This window comes from Daphnia magna, linkage group LG8 (assembly GCF_020631705.1).
Source record: "Daphnia magna isolate NIES linkage group LG8, ASM2063170v1.1, whole genome shotgun sequence".
Taxonomy (NCBI): domain Eukaryota; kingdom Metazoa; phylum Arthropoda; class Branchiopoda; order Diplostraca; family Daphniidae; genus Daphnia; species Daphnia magna.
The window spans coordinates 3,646,489-3,662,839 of NC_059189.1; the positions used below are offsets into that span (position 1 = coordinate 3,646,489).

Sequence of the window (16,351 nt, forward strand, 5' to 3'; positions counted from 1 at the left end):
CATATTCTACTAATGTGTTGATTACGTAAACACGTGGATGTGAACTGATCAGTAACCAATGTCGTTTAAAGCCAAGGTGTAATTAAATGCCATCATGTAAGTTTCGACAGAACAGAGTACATACTGTACTGTGTTAGCGTGTTACGAAGTAGTTACGTTTCTCAAAGAGGCATCCTCTTATTACTGGCGGATGATGATCGAGCGAGCCATCCGACACTCGCGTCCGGTTATCTTTTTTCGCAGTCTTTGATATGCATTTATTTAAAACTTTCAAATCACTTGAAAAACCCCATGTGACATTTCTTTGAAGCCTGTATTCTGGATTACGGTAGGTAAGTTAGGTGAGTAAATAACTTGGTAAATAACTTAATAATCACGTTCTAGAACATGCTAAATATCGGTCAGTACTAGTGCGCCTGCTAAAACCAGATTGGGAAAGTTAGCAACTACCTCTCGTTTGTAACCTTTTTTAAAACTTGGTGCCATTTTTCAAGATGGCGGTAGATAGATCCGGTTTTCCCGGTAAAACCGGTTTGCCTAACCAGCTTAGAAAATAGTCTACCACGAATCCACGATGCCCCAAAATGGGGCAAACGATCCACGGGTTATCTGGGTATTGGCAACCCCGGGCTGGCCTACCTGTTTTCCTTGTTTTTACACAATGAAGTCCTTGTCATTAAAAATTGAACGGCTTTTTAACAATGGATTGCAGAAAAACTTGGGTGTTTTTAAAAGATTCAATTCGCTGTACTAGTAAGCTTACAAGTTTACAATTAAAATCATACATCTATCAGGTATCAGCGTTTGAGGAAATGACATGGCTTTTTTATGCCAATTTTGTCTGCAGTGAATCGCGGTTCGTACCACGTAGGATTCCCAAGTTTTACCAGCAATGTCAATGTATGTTCAAAATGGCTGCTAGCAAACGCGTGGTTAAACAACGGACGATAGCCATATTTTAAGGTAATATTGGCAATTTTCAGGCATTAGCAAGCTATCTCAGAAAAAAAGTATAACTACATCTATCAGGGTGTAATTTGTGCATTGAAATTATCTGAAAAGACTGTAAATGATAGAAGGGGGAGTAAATTGTTAGACATATTTCAAAAAATTTTCATCAGTGCATGCCATCCAGTAAATCCGTTGGTTTAACCCTGATTATCAGGGTTAACATTGCCATATGTTGTTCTTCCTCATGAATATTAGCCCAGATTTTGTTCTGTTAACTTGAACTTTAGGTGGGATTGGTCATTTCCTAGGGTTAGTAGTAGATCTATGCAAATAAGTCACTGTGATAGCTAGAAATTCTATGAATTGCTTTCCTTTGCCATAGAGATCTATTTAAATTTGAGCAAGCAATTTCAGTTTTAGCTTTAAAAACTGGAGAAATTCATCACCCACAAGCGACAAAGCTTTATTGAAGAATAATTGTGATCACAGGGCAGAAGCATTGGCAGCTACAGACAAGAATCCGAAGACCTGGAAAGTCTTCAGAAAGCCTTACTGGAGTATCAAATCATAAAGAAGTACATCACAAACTGCTAGAAGCCATTTAGGTAAGCTCGGATTAGAGCAAGAGAAAATGATGGCAAAGAGAAGTAAAAAATTGGGCACAAAGTGCTTTCGACCCTCTGACTGGTTATCTTCAACGGAGCTACGCAGATTACCTTTCTATCCACAAATAGGCGATGAAATCATTTACTTCAGGCAAGGTTTGTTTCTTATTATTGATTTTATTATAAGTGGGCAGTTTTACGCGTTTATTTCTACCCAGGTCATGAGTTCTACGTCAACATCGTAAAGCAGAAAAAAATATATGAGGTAAATCCGAGTTCGCTTCCTTGGTCTAAACAGACAATTGATCAACAAGAATTGGTTAGAATCCTATGCGTAACGTATGAGGTCGAACCACCGAGACTCGTTTGCTTGAAGGTGATTTAACCATTGACAATTTGCAGTTTGTTAGTATTATTTGCATGTTGCGTTTTCTTTACAGCTGGGCAGCCTCGAACCTAAAAATGGAGCGTTGACAAGAAAAACTTTTGTCATCAAATACCATGATATGGAGGAAGTGCCAGATTTTTTGGTACTAAAACAGGATTACGATGCTGCTATCACGCGTCAATGGAATTCATCTCAACGTTTTCGAAGTCTCTTGAATGACCATAGCGGAGTCCAGATGTGGTGGGAAGGCCAGTTCATGAAGCGTGAGCCATTTAACCCCGAAATTCCTGAATCCATGTTTCTGTGTTACCTTGTCAGGTAGAACTCAATAGTAAATCGCTGACTCTTACTTATTTATTAAAAAATTGTGTTTTTGTGATAACAGATGGGACAATGGGGATTTAGACCGTCTTAGTCCATGGGATTTAGAAAACATCGACCCAAAAAGAAAACCTTGTAGAGTTGGAGCTGGCGTTCGAGTGCTACCTATCGAAATTTTAAGGACATCTTACATGCCTGGGATAAATGACTGGCCTCCAGTAGGAGACCGGGACTCTGAAAGTGACCGTATATCTTTTGGAATCAGCCAAATTATGGATCTAGACGTGGCAAAGCATTTCTCTTCCCCCGTCGACCTTGATGATTTCCCTACTTACGCCTCCATTGTAAAGTATCCGATAGATCTCAGTACAATTAAAGCAAGACTGGATCACCGCTTCTATCGGCGTGTTGCAGCAGTTGAACACGACATTCGCCGCATACACATCAATGCACTCCTGTTTAACGATCCTAAAAAGTCGGATATCGTAAAAAACTCTTGCATCACCACTGACTTGTGCCTTGAGATCATCCGTAATGCTGATGTCGACGTGACTGCCTTGTATCGTCAGTACCTTGAAGGTTGCAACAAGAAAGAAACTCGTGGGAAGTCCTCTGAGACATCAAATCGGAACGGGGAGAGCAGCCAACTCCCTCCTGGGGACAGCTCACTTAACGGATTAGATAAAAAACAACACAATATGGAACACCCAACAGAGGAAACTTCTTTTGCTTTTAATCTCACCAATATTATTAAAGAATCCAATCAAACCAGTACTCTCACTCGGATACAAGGTCAAAAGTTCACCCCCAAAACGAATCAGGTTGTTAAAGAACATTGTTCCACGGAAGCATCTTCAATTTTTTCGAAAGGACACATTTCACCGAAATTATCGTCATTTATCAATGCTGACGGACCTAATACCGGTAATTATTTAAAAAAAAAAAGAGCCATCGTAGAACAATATTCTTAATTTTTCAAATTTGCTTACAGTAGTCAGTTTAACAATGGACGGCCACAAACTTGACGAATGTTCTGAATTGGAAAGTGTTCGTGACGAAGAGATTACGAGCCAAACCAAAGAGAAAATTATTTATCCGGAAGAAGTAAAAATTGAATATTTGCCTAAGCCGAAGAAAGTAGCGTCCATCAGTCCGTATACATTCCCACGCAGCGATGAATCGAAAGCCGTAAATTTGGAAGAGAACGATGTGCCAGCGCGTGTCGACCGATACTCTCTGCCAATGTCAAGAATGGTGTCAAGAAGAAGATCAGCTTTTCCTTTCCATAAAGTGATGAGAGACAATTTTGAGGCCACCCTTTTGCCAGAACCCACTGTCTCTTCATTTTCAACGGTTTCAACCTCAGAAAGTCCTAGAAGCAAAATGTTTGATCGACCCAAAGCTAGCTCAAATCCTTATATCATCGATGAAACTTGCCATCAGAATTCAGAAATTACCTTTACCACAAGTGTGAAAGAAAAAAGCCTTGATTCAAACGATGTTATAATTGAGTTTTTGGCAAAACGAAGGAAAACGTCTATGTCAGAAACGGATGTCATCAGCGATGAAGATATAGCAAGGAATCAGGAAGATAACTGCATGTCTGCTTATCGCGTCCAGAACAAGCTAACAACAACGAAAAGTGTTTCAAGGAAAAGCAGATCCCTTACTCGTAAAGTAAAGAGAGATAATCTTGCTTACCCATCATTGGAGTTAACTCATTTACCACTTACTATGGTTTCATCGACGAGTCATGCTGGGACGAAAGTTCTTTCTTCACTCAAACATCGTTCATCTTTCCATCAACGGTTTTGGAATAATCGTTCGAACTTGACTAGTATTCGAAGTAAAGTACACGATTCATCGGTTACCTTCGAGAACTCATCCATTACTTCCGTTCCTGTGCCAATCGCTGTTTCTACTCCTATCGGAAGGCGTAAGAATAACGAAGATTCGAACACAAGTATTGAGTTGAGAAAACCTCGTTTGCTAAGAAATGGCACAAATAATGAGATCAGTGAACAGTCACCTTGTTGCACCCACTCATCAGGAAATCTTTGTGACATTAAGAAAAAGAATAAAAGAAGATTGCCCAGCTCAAGCGGATGGAATATTTCATATTTTGAACATGTGGCACAAGAAACATCAGCCACGAAATCTCCGAAAATGCAAGAGCAGCCGTCACAACCTTCCCTTCTGAATGAGTTACTTGCGAAGGAAATGGTTGCTAAAAACTTGCACCCTCAGTTAAATTCCTCCAGTAAAAAAGCAGAAGAAGCACTTGAAACTGTTAATGATATACCTGCAAACATCCACCGCTCCATTGAAGTCCAAATTGCATCTCTGACCTCCGAGAAATCGTTTTCGGCTATGACTGACGCCCCACCACTTGCAGAATTAGAGCGTGCTGATTCCCATGGCACTAGCCGTCAACCTATATCTTGTAGCACATCGATTTTCAAGGACAATCGAAATGAAGCCGCAGATCTTTCTGCTTCTAAAGGCAATTTGCTTTGCGAGGTGCACGATAAGCCCCAAAAGCAGGAAGTCACTCCAACGTCAAGTAACTTTTTTTGCCCTCCATTTTGTGAACAGTTTAAAGCTCCTGATTCCCTTTTGAAGAAAACTCTCAAGAAAGAACATCATGCCAAGCGGTTGACGCACGAAACTAAGTGTGGAAGCAAAAAAGATCATCTTTGTGAAATGACTACTGATAATCGGAGTGAAACCACCGGTTCAAATGGAAGGCCGTCCCGTTCGCGTTCCAAAGATTCTCTCATCGCGAAAATTCTTGCAGAATCTAAAGTTGATACTCCAATAGAGAAGGTCACCAGTGGCAAATCAGAAGTTAAACCAAGAAAAGAAAAAAATCCAGTTATTTCAGGCTCGTCGAAAATAAAGAAACCCCATGAAGAGCCTATTAACGTCGCCGTTTCCATAGAAGAAATCATGAAAAAGTACCTTGGCAGCGAGATCTGTGACGAACAGCCAGAGGAGTCGAAAAAAGGAAGAAAGAAACGTCCATTAGACCCAAAGAAAAAACGCTCTGACAAGATTATTTCAAAACGAGCTACTACATTCAAAGATAACGTAAGAAGAAATAATGTTATTTTTATTGCCCATTTTTTTTTTTTGTATAACTTTGGATTTTTTTTAGGTTGAAAATGTTGGCGATGCGTCGAGCAACATGGCCACGTCAGGAAAAACGCACAAGACAGCACGGAAGCGCACAAGTGTAAAAAATGCATCGACCAACGAGCAACTGAATTTTGTAGAACGCATTCTACGTGAAAGAAAATGAGTTGCATCAAGATCTCCTGTACCCATTTCCATAACCAAGAAAGAAAGAAAATCTGCAAAGCATAACGCCTCTGTGCCAGATCCAACCAGATTGGATCGCTTAATCAACTTGTTACTTCTGGACACAACCAAGATGGTATTTGTTTAATTCATTGCAGCTTTTTGTCTGCTTGGTTTTTTAAAATTTTGCGCCCTATTTAATAAACTAGAAGGGTTGTTTCTTAACCGGATGGCAGTTCCTTTGAAACTAGTTGTCCAAAGCGACATTGATAATGGTTTTTCTTACGTTAAACACTTATCATTGTTTGAAGCTAATCAGTTGCACAAAAATCCCCTTCTTACCACATAGAGACAATTTAATTCCTTGTGCAATGCTCGTAAATTATGTATGTTGACCTGATCTTCGTTAAGTTAAGGCAAATATTGAACTCCAAACAGCTTAAGTGAGACTAATTTCATTTTGTTCTCCCTTTGGAATTGGGTCGTTGGGGGTGGGGGGGGGTGTAAATGGTCTGAAAGTAATTGCTTTTTTCTTTCTCAGAATGTAGTGTCGAACAGACTCGCAATTAGCTAGAAATTGGACATTACACACAGCCATATTTTTCGTGAGGTTTTTTAAAATCTATATTTCTTGTAAAAAAGGTCGTGGACAAAAAACTTGATATTGCCATTGTCGACAGTTACTGGCTTATTTTTTATTCCATGTCGAATTTGTGTATCCTGTATTTCCAAGGGGTAGTTTATATGCAATCTAACTGTATGTCTTCATCGTCCGTTGCTGTTACACAGGAAAATGTCATGAATTGGAAAATTTGTTCCATAGCTTAGACGCTAGATTTCATGACAACAATCCTCCATTACTTTATCCATGCCCTGCATAATGTTGGATTTCATTGTATCTTTGTAGTTTCTTCATAATATTGGTTTTAGGAATCAGCAGTTTTAGGTTGCCTTAATCCATGTTCATTTATTAAATTCGCGCCAACAAACCTAAAAGAGACTTTTCTGCAAGAATCACCTTATCACGTAATCTCGCATAAGTTTTTTTTTTTTATTATTTTATTTCCTTTTTAAGTTTCAGCTCACTAATTGCCTTGTTCATCTTCGTTTGAATAGGCATTTCAAAAGCTGATCTTCAGCGGAGGGCTCAACAGCTTTCCGTTGAGTTTATTTCACCGATGGAGTTAACTAGTAAATCCGCTGGCCTGATTGGGTGGCACCGTACAAGTGGACAAAGGCTGCCGATTCCGCATATTGTACCTGAGAAGGTAAACGCTAATTATATACAGCATAAAGATATCTGCAGAATTTTTATTTACCTTTTGGGATGACAGGTTCCAAATTTTTCCCAACATCGGGAAAACGGATAACGTAGCAGTCGGTTCGACCAGATATAGTCGTCAAGACATCAGCGTCGGTTCCTGTAATTTGAACATATTACCAGGTAAGCCTTTCACTTGCCTCTACGGAACTCATTTCACGTGCCAATCAACCTTGGATAGTTCAGAGATAGGGAGTTAGAACACTATTCTTTCGAGGTGTGCAAGTTCATTAAGTGTTTTAACTTAAAACTGTTTATTGTCGAAGTCTTTCCAAAAGTAATGAGTAGTCATCAATCGTCAATTACATTCCGGAGAAGGGAGTATAAAAGTAGAGAGTTTTATAAAACAGAAAATATCGAGAAGACTCAGACAAAACTATGAGTATTTTATCCTTCATATTTGGCACACAATGAATAGCAAGGTTTGGTATTTACTCGGTTCGACAATTTGAATTTTCCATCGCTGAGTTGATTTAAAGAAAGACTAGATGGCTATACCAGAACAAGATGTTTGTCACTGTAGAAAAAAAGGAACTCCGTCCTTAGCTTAACTATCCATTCATTTTTGTTTTTAAGAGAACCTAAAATTCATGTGTGCTTAGCAGGCCATCCACTCAAGTGGAGGGTAATTAAAAAAAAAAATGAAAATGAAAATTGATACGTAAAATATAAGAAACGAATCTTTTTTTCTGAAATGTTCAATACCATCACTATTAACAAGGGCACTTGATATTTGCATACACAGAGACTAGTGTACGAATTGTTTCTTTGACAAGCATATTTCAACGTCCCTGTTAGATTCAATTCGCCCAATCAAGGGCAAAATCTTTTTTTCTTTTTCTGTTTTTTTTGTTCTAATGATTATGGCTAACTTTTTAAGGAAAAGTACTCTAATATTTTTATCATTTTGAATTGGAGTATTATGAGGCACTATATTGGCGTGACTACACTTGCGTGGAATCCGATCGAATGAAGAAAAGTGGTCCCTACAAATAGTCATACATATCTTAGGGCTACAATGTTTTCAACTAATCAATTCTTCGAAAGGTTCCCTCTCGCCATTTGTCAAGACGAAGAACAAACCCAGTTCAAACAAAAGGCTGATCAAATGCTCTCAAAGTTTACACGTCAAAAGATTATAAATATATCGTCGTCTTTTGTTCCCCTCGATTGAGGCAAGGCTAGAACAGTTTGACCGCAAAAACAAATTTTTCTTTGGAGTGCCTAGCTGTTTTTTATGATTTCGTAATACCAAGTATTTGAAATAGAAGAAAAAAGAGAAACACTTACGGCTATCTACACATAATGTTTACGGGACTTAGAATAATCATCCTTTCTTAAATTTATAATACTCTTATAATACCAGGTCCTTTTGCATCAAAAATGGCGAATCCTAATGTCTATCAATGGAGAGTTTCGTAAGTATGTATAATTTTGGCAAAATAGCCGATCGACTAATCTTTATCCTTAATGTATATAGGCTATTGACTGACTGGACTTTAATCGTCTTTGGGATCAGGAGCGGGACCTTTGGTGACCATTTTCATGCACGACGACTCTTCGTGCTTGTAAAGATAGGATTTGAGAGCGAAAGCTTTGCCGCAACGTTGGCACGTGAACGGCTTCAAATTGGAATGAGTCTGGATGTGGGCTCGTAGGTTGGATTTGTCAGCAAACGCTTTCTCACAGATTTGACAGGTGAAAGGCTTCTCGCCTAATTTTAAACAAATAATTAGATGTTAATTCATTAAATGAAACATCTTGTTCATTTCTCACCTGTATGGGTTCGTATGTGGCCCTGTAACAGCCATGGCCTGGAAAATGATTTACCGCAGTAAGGACACTTGCAACCCTGGCTGTGAGTGCGGACGTGCATTGAGAAAGCCGGAACTGAAACGTAAACTTTGTCGCAATGAGGACAGCGTCTCGCCTAAAAACCAAAATCAGTAATGATTAGAATGTAAGTAAGTTTTTACAAACAATTCGCGTTTGTATACCTTTTGGTCAGCTGGTGATCGATGAGTTTGTCGATGTCTGGCCAGGTTGGAAGAAGTGCTGTAGCGCTTGCCACAATCGGGACATTCATGTCCGTCTGGCCCTGTGTGACTATCGCCACTGTTGCTGCTATTGCTAGCACTTGGCCCTTTCACAACGACAGACACGGACTTGCACGAAGTGACATCATCAGGCGACCAGCAAGAATCTGTGGCATCCAATTCATCGACATCTTCGTCATCGTCTTCGTCGTCTTCAGCTTCGGATGAAGCGGCCCTGCTGGATTGCGGTGATTTCTTGCGCAGGCCGAGATTAATGGTGAGATGAGTCTCGGAAGGCGTTGGCGATGGTGACGGTGTTAAAATGCGGACTTCGCTCGACGTGGCGGTTGTTGCTGGATCGCGGCTCAAATCCAGCGGTTTATCCAGCACCGGCGTTGAATGACTGGAGCAGCTGGACATGTCCAGCATTTTGACAACTGGGCTTTTCAAAGCTCGTGCCATCACCAAGCCTTGCTGTTGATGGCGCCAGCGTTCCAGCACAGAACGGAATTCGCTCCCGCCTGAAGTAGCCAGACTGACTTCAGCTAACTGGAACAAGTTGTACATCTCTTCGGGAATCGTAGTGCCGTGGTGCTGGAGGCGGCCATCCGGTGTCATAATACTACCACTTCCGATGACGGGTGAAATGCGGGCGGATTGCGGTCGTCCAGGTGATTTTAGCTCGGCTACAGTTCCTTGGCCAGGCGACAGAGGGAACGCCGGATAGTTTTGCGGGTTGCTGTTTGCCTTCCTATGTTGTTGCTGAATGTAACGTTGTGGTTGCTGGACTGGTTTGACCACGGACACAACAGCAGCAACGTCATCTTTACCATTCCGGAGCGATGATGCAATCGATGCTGCCTCTTCTGTCGTTAAAAAAATCAACAAATTGAGTGACGGTGAGCAAACAAACATTTTGGCAGGAATCCGCATTCCGCGTAGTGGGGAAAAAAAAGGCTAGTAAGGAGAAAGAGAAAAGGGGCAGAAGTTTATTTCTGTCCATCGTGACCACTTGCTAACCAACTGTTGCTTATAATACTGATGCTGGGGGGATTTTGGAGCTGGACACTAGCCCGTGTGGCTCTGTTCCAGCTGTACTCATTCGCGAAAATTCACTCGTCTCTTGCGTCTCTCTCTTTCACGGTAAAATATCCTGGAACGAAAAACACGTTCCTTTTCTTTTTCTTTTTTTTTTGTTGGGGATTGAGGGCGTGGGTTCCAGACGTCGTCGTCGTTGAGACGAGGTCGACGACGCGCTGCGCCGTCTCGAGAGAGAGAAAAAAAGTTCTATTTTTGGTGTGGGGCGGGCGAACGCGGGCATGTGTGTGCGCCGTTGCCCGGTTTTCTCGGATTGAGTGCCCACCTGCCTCTCTGCCTCCCTTTTTTACGTTCCAGCGCCTGTGCGCAACTGTTTGCTACCCAGAAATGACGTGTAGCTCAAGCCAATCACATTCCTGTCTCATTTTTTTGTTTGTTTTTTTGCAGATTGATTGCAAGCATGTCGCCGCAAAATCAGTTTCAAACTTCCAATCCGGAATTTGGGTAAATAATGGCAAGAAAAGCTGCAAAGATTTTAAAATTTCAACGTACAAAATTGTTTTTTTTTTTTGCATTAAATTTTTTTTTCCAGACATTGGATTCCGAAGAATCGACGACAGTCGAGGTAACGGTTGCAGTGGCAGAGGTAGTGGTCGTGGTGGGTGCTACACGTCTTTACTAAGGGGGGGGTTGGGGGCATGTTAGCTATTTATAGTAGACTACGCAATCAGAGCGCTGGAAAAAGGGAAACGGTGGGTGTATACGTGCAATGTGAAAGAGAGCGATAGAACGATGTGCATCACCCAATGACACCAACGGATGTAGCAACACAAATGTAAAAGAAAAGTAAAATTGAAATCTTCGTAAGGGTTGAGCCAAAACCGTACGTACCGGTAGGAACGGGGCTGATGTTGTAACGTCGATGAGTAAAGAGGAACGATTTAGGCATTTTTTTTTAAAGACGATCCTGATGATCCGACAGGCAGACTGTTCCAGAAAAAAAAAAGGCTCGTTTTTCAGGGATTGTGTGACGCAATACGAAGAAACACTTGAGCGCGATCTTGGCTTGCCGTAATCAAATTCAACGGTCGAACGAATTGACAGTGAGGTACAACCGAGCGAACGTGGCAGCAATAGGTTCAGCGAAACACTGGCGTAATGTACAATAAGGCCCGATGCCTGACTTTTGTGTCCGATTGAAATCGAGATTTCGCTGGAGGAGCCGAGGGAGCACACGCTATCACCACGAGATGTTTGGAACGAATGCCAACATCTTCGGTGTCCCGGTACCTCTAAAAATTACCGCCGACCACCACGTGCACACATGGACCCCACCTCTTCTTCTTTGCTCTCCTCCTCCCACTCGACCCTCCACCGCCTCCTCCTCTTTCCTCTTACATGCATCCTAGCCTTCTTCAACAGGGAATAGGAACTCGATATACAGAGCCATTCACCCTACACAGTCAGCTCGGCATTTTACAATCTAGAGCGCCATCTCTGCGAAAGACACCGTCCTCCACCACCCGGCTCTATTCTCTGTACACAGAAACGCTGGAAAGTGGCTTGCTCTTGAAAATACTGGGTCGTCCTTTCTTTGTATTCCCTTTTTCTTGGCGGGTGGGGGATCCATATAGACCATGCGATGCAACATCCCCACGATGATCTACATAGACCTTTTTTTTTAATTTTTTTCTTTTTCTATTATTACTCCCAACCGAACTGGAACGCTTACGAATCATCCGCAAAACGGCGGCTCGGTTAAACAATCTTATGTAATAGTGGTTAGTGAAGGTCGATAGAAAAAATAGTAGACTTTCGGAGGTAAAGGTTATTGAGTTGAAAGGAAAAAAAAAAGGACGCCAAACATCCGGCCCTTTTTTTTTTTTCTATAGGGTGTCAGCAAGTGAACATGTGTTTGTATCGCGATGCTTCCGTTCTCTCGCCGAGCGGCACTGTCTGTATAAGCCTCTCTATTTTTCTGTCTTTTTTAGTCTTGAAAAAAAATCCCTCTCTCTCTCTCTCGCTGTCTTGCTCGTATACGTCAGCAGGAAGGAACCTGGAACGCAACGCAAGAGAGGAACAAGTTTCCCCTCATATACAGTAAGTACAGGCACAGGAGAGTTTTAAAAAGTTTTGCTTGACTTTTGCCTTATTCCTTTTTAACTCTCTTTTCTCATCATGCAGCACATCCACCCTATTTGCCTGTGTGCTGTATAGCTTTTTTCGGTTGATCCAGGCAAGACATCTGCGCCGGATCTTGAAAGAAGCGTGTGTGTGTATTTTCACCGTAACACGAGCCACCCCCCCTATTGCTGCTCTCAGGGAAAAGGAAAGATCAAAGTCACCCCTTTTTCGCACTGAAGAAAAACTCGGTAAGAGTTCCTATATGCATACATCCCGTCCGGCGGAACTATCTGTATGTTTCTTTAAAAAAAAAAAAATTTTTTTCCCACCCTGACAGTACATTACCCAATGCGAGTGTAATAGCGAAGTGTGCACAGTTACGCAGGATGTTATGACAGCGAAAATGTATGGAGGGCTTCGTGACTTATAAGGTCGGAGTGAAGCAAACGAAAATGAATTGGAAAATTCAATTTGAAGTTCACTGCAGCCAGCAACAACGGCATCGGTGAGTAACAATAGAAGTATACGCTCCCTACGTGTGTTTGTCTTTGACACGAGCCGTGGTGATTTTAAAAATAAGTTCCATTTTTACCCCTCTTTTTCTTCTCTCCCCTCCGACACCTTCCGTGTTGTTTTTGTTTTAAACCTTGTACACACATTTTTACTGTATTCCTTTTTTTTTTCTTTTACAGATCTCCTGGAGCTTCCATCTATTTAAGCAAACCAGGAAAACCAAACTTCCCAAATCATATGGTCTAACAATGCCACGAAGGATCAAGCCTCTTTTTCAAGGCTAAACATTTAAGAGATGCACTAGCCTGCCTTGATGTCTAATATTAGGTAAGTGGCATACAAGAGAGAGAGAGAGAGAGAAACAGATACTCTTCCCCACCCCCTTGCCGTATTTATTTATTTTTTTATTTTTCGGGGTTTAAGAGTGTGTGATCTGTTTCCGAGTGGAGATGAAGATATCTTTCAAACGCCCTCAGCAGCAGAAAATAAAAAGAGCAGCAAGCCAAGCGTGCCGGTTCTCTCTCTCTATTACTGCGGTCTTCCGACTTGACTGCTATATAGCTCTGTTTGCAAAGGGAAAAACCAAGTTGGGAGTATAGGAGGTGGGTGTCGACCACCGAGAAGATGTTCAAACTAGGGGGAGACCACCTGAAAATAGGCTTATATAGCATCCTCTGTCTTTCAGCTCCCCCAGCCGATCCCTACTACTAAGGTCCTATATTTAACCCCCCCTCACCCTACCTTATTGTGCCCACCACTAACAGCAGTAAAACCAGCCACCACCACTGTGGACTACTGACATCCGCATATATAACACGTCCCGCGTCCCTTTTCCTCCCCCCTTCTCAAGCCTTCTTCCGAAACGTTGGTGTATTATTTTTATCTCATCAACCCTCCAACGATGGCCTTTGCTTTTAAACGAGGAGAGCTATGTTTCGGAAGATTGAGAATGTTTCATTTTTATTAGAATCTACCATGACAACGAACGTAATAAGAAAAGAAAAATACTTGTTGAATTTGTTGCTGGACAGTATATTGCTGGCCTTCGTTATGTGGGGGGCTAACATGCAGCCACTGATTGGAGAGAGTATATACGTGGTGGAATTGAATCCGAGGACGTGACCTCATCAAGTCGGCCAGCGGTACTGCACTTTGGGATAATAAGAAAAGTCGAGGGAATGAAAAAGAGACGTCCGACTGTTAAGCTTAAAGTCTCTATGCGTTATACATGTATGATGTAATAGCATACGATATACTAAAGCCATATGGCAACTGCTTATTCCTTTGCTTCTGAATGTCATGCGACATGATCCAATTGGAATTGAAACCTTCGTTATTTTAGTATACAGAAGAAGGAAATAAGAAGACAGAAATTAATGAGCTTTCGTTATGGGTTTGTTTTTTTTTTTGCGCATGCTACTAAATATGATAAGGTTAGACCTTTTAAAACCATTCCCATCATTGTTGTGTTTTTTTTTTTTTTCTTTGCCGCTGGAACTGCCGTGTTCGACGGTCCAGTGATTTTGGAAATTGGGTTCACAATTTAAAAGACATTTCATTTTCTCTTTTCTTCGTTTTCACATTTGACATGTTTCTTGTGCTTGCAGATGGGGTTCAAGAAAAATATAACGGAATGATGATAAGAAATAATGGCGTTCCGTCCGTAGGAGTTTTCGAAGACACGCGCGACGTCACCATATGCTGCGGATGGAAACGGGTGGCAGTGAGGAGGAGCCTTGAAAAGAACTGTAAGAGAAACATTACATGCTGGAAGCATAGCGCACACGTTGACTTTTCTTTCTCTTTCCCTCTAGACAGGGATGGCTGCCAAGTTCCAAAAAAGAACAACAAAAATCATCAAGGGGAAACTGAACTGATGAGCGGAGCATAAAGTTCTTCGCAAGGGAGTAGATGAACATTCCAAGCGAGCCTTCAGTAAAGGAATTCTACGAAAATAATAAAAAGCCGCCACTTCCGCACGAGCACGCACCGACCTCCGCACTCCGTCTGTGGGCTCTCCAAAAACAGAACTCCCTCTTCTTTTTTTTTTTCTTTTTTTTTTAATGAATGGAAATCTACTTTGCACTATAAGATGTATACGTACAACTGTCACAACCCTTTCTTCCCCCCCTCGAGCCACCGAAACCTGGAGCATTGTCTTTATATTCAGCCGCCGCACGCGCAACTGTTTTCAAACGAGAATAGCTGCTGTTTGCAGAAATGGAAACCGCGTGTCAAAGAGTTCCTCCTCTTCTTCTTTTTTCTTTCAAGTTTTAAATGGATTTTCCGGATACAGGGGGGAAGAAAAAACGAGAGGAAGAAAAAGGTGGCGACGTCCGACGACGCCTTCTTCCTGACTTTCTATACATGGGCATTGTGCTGTGTGATGAATGACCTGCACTCTGATTTGCCAGTGACCCTACTCATTTGGGAGCATGCCCCCTCACCATCTTCCTTTCTCTTTTGCTATACGAGTAAGGAAGCAAGGAAAAAGCAATTGTCTTGTAGAGCAGTAGCGCCAAAGGGTGGTTCTTCCCTGACCACTTGCACGCCCATCACACCGGGTGCTGGGCACATCTGGACGCCTGGCTAAGCAAACAGGCACGCGCCAGCGCGTGCTTTGCTGCTGATGTTCTGCTCCGGTTTTCTCCCTATCTACAACATGAAGCATATGACGAACCCCCCCTTCCTCTAAACCACATCGTATCGAAGGGAATGCCGGCTGCTGCTGTTGCAGTACCGGTGACGCACGACCCGTTCCGAAACATTTGAAGACATTAATTCTCTTTTTACTAAATCTACGAACACTCATGTGCTGCTGTTTTCCTTTGATCCTCTACTAAGTTCATATTCATCTACACTGCACGTACACTGAATGTGTCTGAAACTGATGAGTCACGTTATACACGTCGTCGTCGTAATACCGGCAAAAAAATTTGAATTTGTTTACTGTTAAGTTTGTTGTTTTAGATTTGGGACTTTAGTCGCATGACGCGTGGTACATACGGTACTTCAAATGAAACAACTTTGAAAGGGAAAACAGGTGTTTTGGCACACCTAGTTAACTAATTAATACACGTTACTCAAAGGAAAGACTCTTGAATCTGAAATTCCACAAATTAGCAAGAGGAGCCAAAAAGATTTGCGCCGGGTGAGGCTCGAACTCACGACCTTAGGATTATGAGACCTACGCTCTGCCAACTGAGCCACCGAGGCTTACTTAGAACGAACATACAAGAAAAGCTTACAGGGTGATCAGAATTTTCATTTATTTTTTATCTTTGCTATTTCTGTAACGTAGTTAAATTAAAACATAAGAAAACTTCTGGAGATTCAAATAACATTATCGTTTAAATTGCGCACAGAAGTAACAGTTTCATCTTAGTTTACCATTTTAGCACCAGATGGCGCCAGGCGTAACTTTTCCTTAGTCACCTTAGGGAAGACCACGTTGTCGAAAGCAAAGTACTTGTAATCACGAAAACTTTTTGAAATATCAATTTTGTCGTTCTTTTGCGTGAGATTCGGACAAGAATGTGTCTCGTGGTTGTCTGACACACATCAATAGTGTTTTAGTGTGTACTTTGCTAATCACAAAAATACGAATCTCTTAAATGTGCAACCCTTTCACCTTGGCACTCTCGTAGGCACCGTTTCTGTGACCTCGTCAAGGCGAGTTCAGTCTTGAAAAATTCGTGAAGGCAAGTTCATTTAAAATCACTATTAATATCATCTTGCTATCTTTTGAATTTGA

General features: G+C 41.6%; 2 protein-coding genes and 1 long non-coding RNA gene across 6 annotated transcripts; 2 read left to right on the top strand and 1 right to left on the bottom strand.

Moving 5' to 3' along the window:
• Positions 1-628: 628 nt before the first annotated feature.
• Positions 629-6,008, top strand: LOC116928899. Of its 4 annotated transcripts, none has more exons than XM_032936033.2 (8): positions 629-753; positions 848-963; positions 1,441-1,712; positions 1,775-1,932; positions 1,997-2,262; positions 2,330-3,189; positions 3,260-5,355; positions 5,423-6,008. In XM_032936033.2, exons 3-8 carry the CDS (start codon positions 1,583-1,585, stop codon positions 5,564-5,566), a joined length of 3,654 nt encoding a protein of 1,217 aa, XP_032791924.2. In that variant the 5' UTR covers positions 629-753; positions 848-963; positions 1,441-1,582; the 3' UTR covers positions 5,567-6,008. The 4 variants fall into 4 exon arrangements, with proteins under 4 accessions (XP_032791924.2, XP_032791922.2, XP_032791923.2 ...); XM_032936031.2 differs by having other exon boundaries at positions 630-753; positions 3,257-5,355; XM_032936032.2 differs by lacking the exon at positions 629-753 and having other exon boundaries at positions 829-963; positions 3,257-5,355.
• Positions 6,009-6,693: 685 nt separating this feature from the next.
• Positions 6,694-14,838, top strand: LOC116928901. Its single transcript, XR_006650220.1, has 14 exons — positions 6,694-6,833; positions 6,900-7,009; positions 8,253-8,304; positions 8,367-8,584; positions 8,694-8,846; positions 8,929-9,821; positions 10,408-10,464; positions 10,553-10,585; positions 11,952-12,060; positions 12,145-12,332; positions 12,422-12,589; positions 12,777-12,924; positions 14,205-14,345; positions 14,412-14,838. It is a non-coding gene; the product is annotated as an uncharacterized LOC116928901 (long non-coding RNA).
• Positions 7,117-11,273, bottom strand: LOC116928900 (zinc finger protein SNAI2). The gene is made up of 4 exons (XM_032936034.2): positions 10,852-11,273; positions 8,884-9,788; positions 8,663-8,816; positions 7,117-8,600 (listed from the first exon to the last, which is right to left on the bottom strand). The coding sequence occupies exons 1-4, from the start codon at positions 10,907-10,909 to the stop codon at positions 8,386-8,388; spliced, it is 1,332 nt and encodes a 443-aa protein (XP_032791925.1). The 5' UTR covers positions 10,910-11,273; the 3' UTR covers positions 7,117-8,385.
• Positions 14,839-16,351: the final 1,513 nt, after the last annotated feature.

What these genes read in the sequence shown, in the direction of transcription:
- LOC116928899 (XM_032936031.2), top strand. Translation starts at nt 1,583, where the DNA reads ATGATGGCAAAGAGAAGTAAAAAATTGGGCACAAAGTGCTTTCGACCC. An exon ending in TGCTGACGGACCTAATACCG is followed by an intron (nt 3,190 to 3,256) that starts GTAATTATTTAA and finishes ATTTGCTTACAG; the next exon opens with TAGTCAGTTTAACAATGGAC. An exon ending in CTACTACATTCAAAGATAAC is followed by an intron (nt 5,356 to 5,422) that starts GTAAGAAGAAAT and finishes GATTTTTTTTAG; the next exon opens with GTTGAAAATGTTGGCGATGC.
- LOC116928900 (XM_032936034.2), bottom strand. Translation starts at nt 10,909, where the DNA reads ATGCCTAAATCGTTCCTCTTTACTCATCGACGTTACAACATCAGCCCC. An exon ending in CATCAGCCCCGTTCCTACCG is followed by an intron (nt 9,789 to 10,851) that starts GTACGTACGGTT and finishes TTTTAACGACAG; the next exon opens with AAGAGGCAGCATCGATTGCA. An exon ending in CCACATACGAACCCATACAG is followed by an intron (nt 8,601 to 8,662) that starts GTGAGAAATGAA and finishes GTTTAAAATTAG; the next exon opens with GCGAGAAGCCTTTCACCTGT.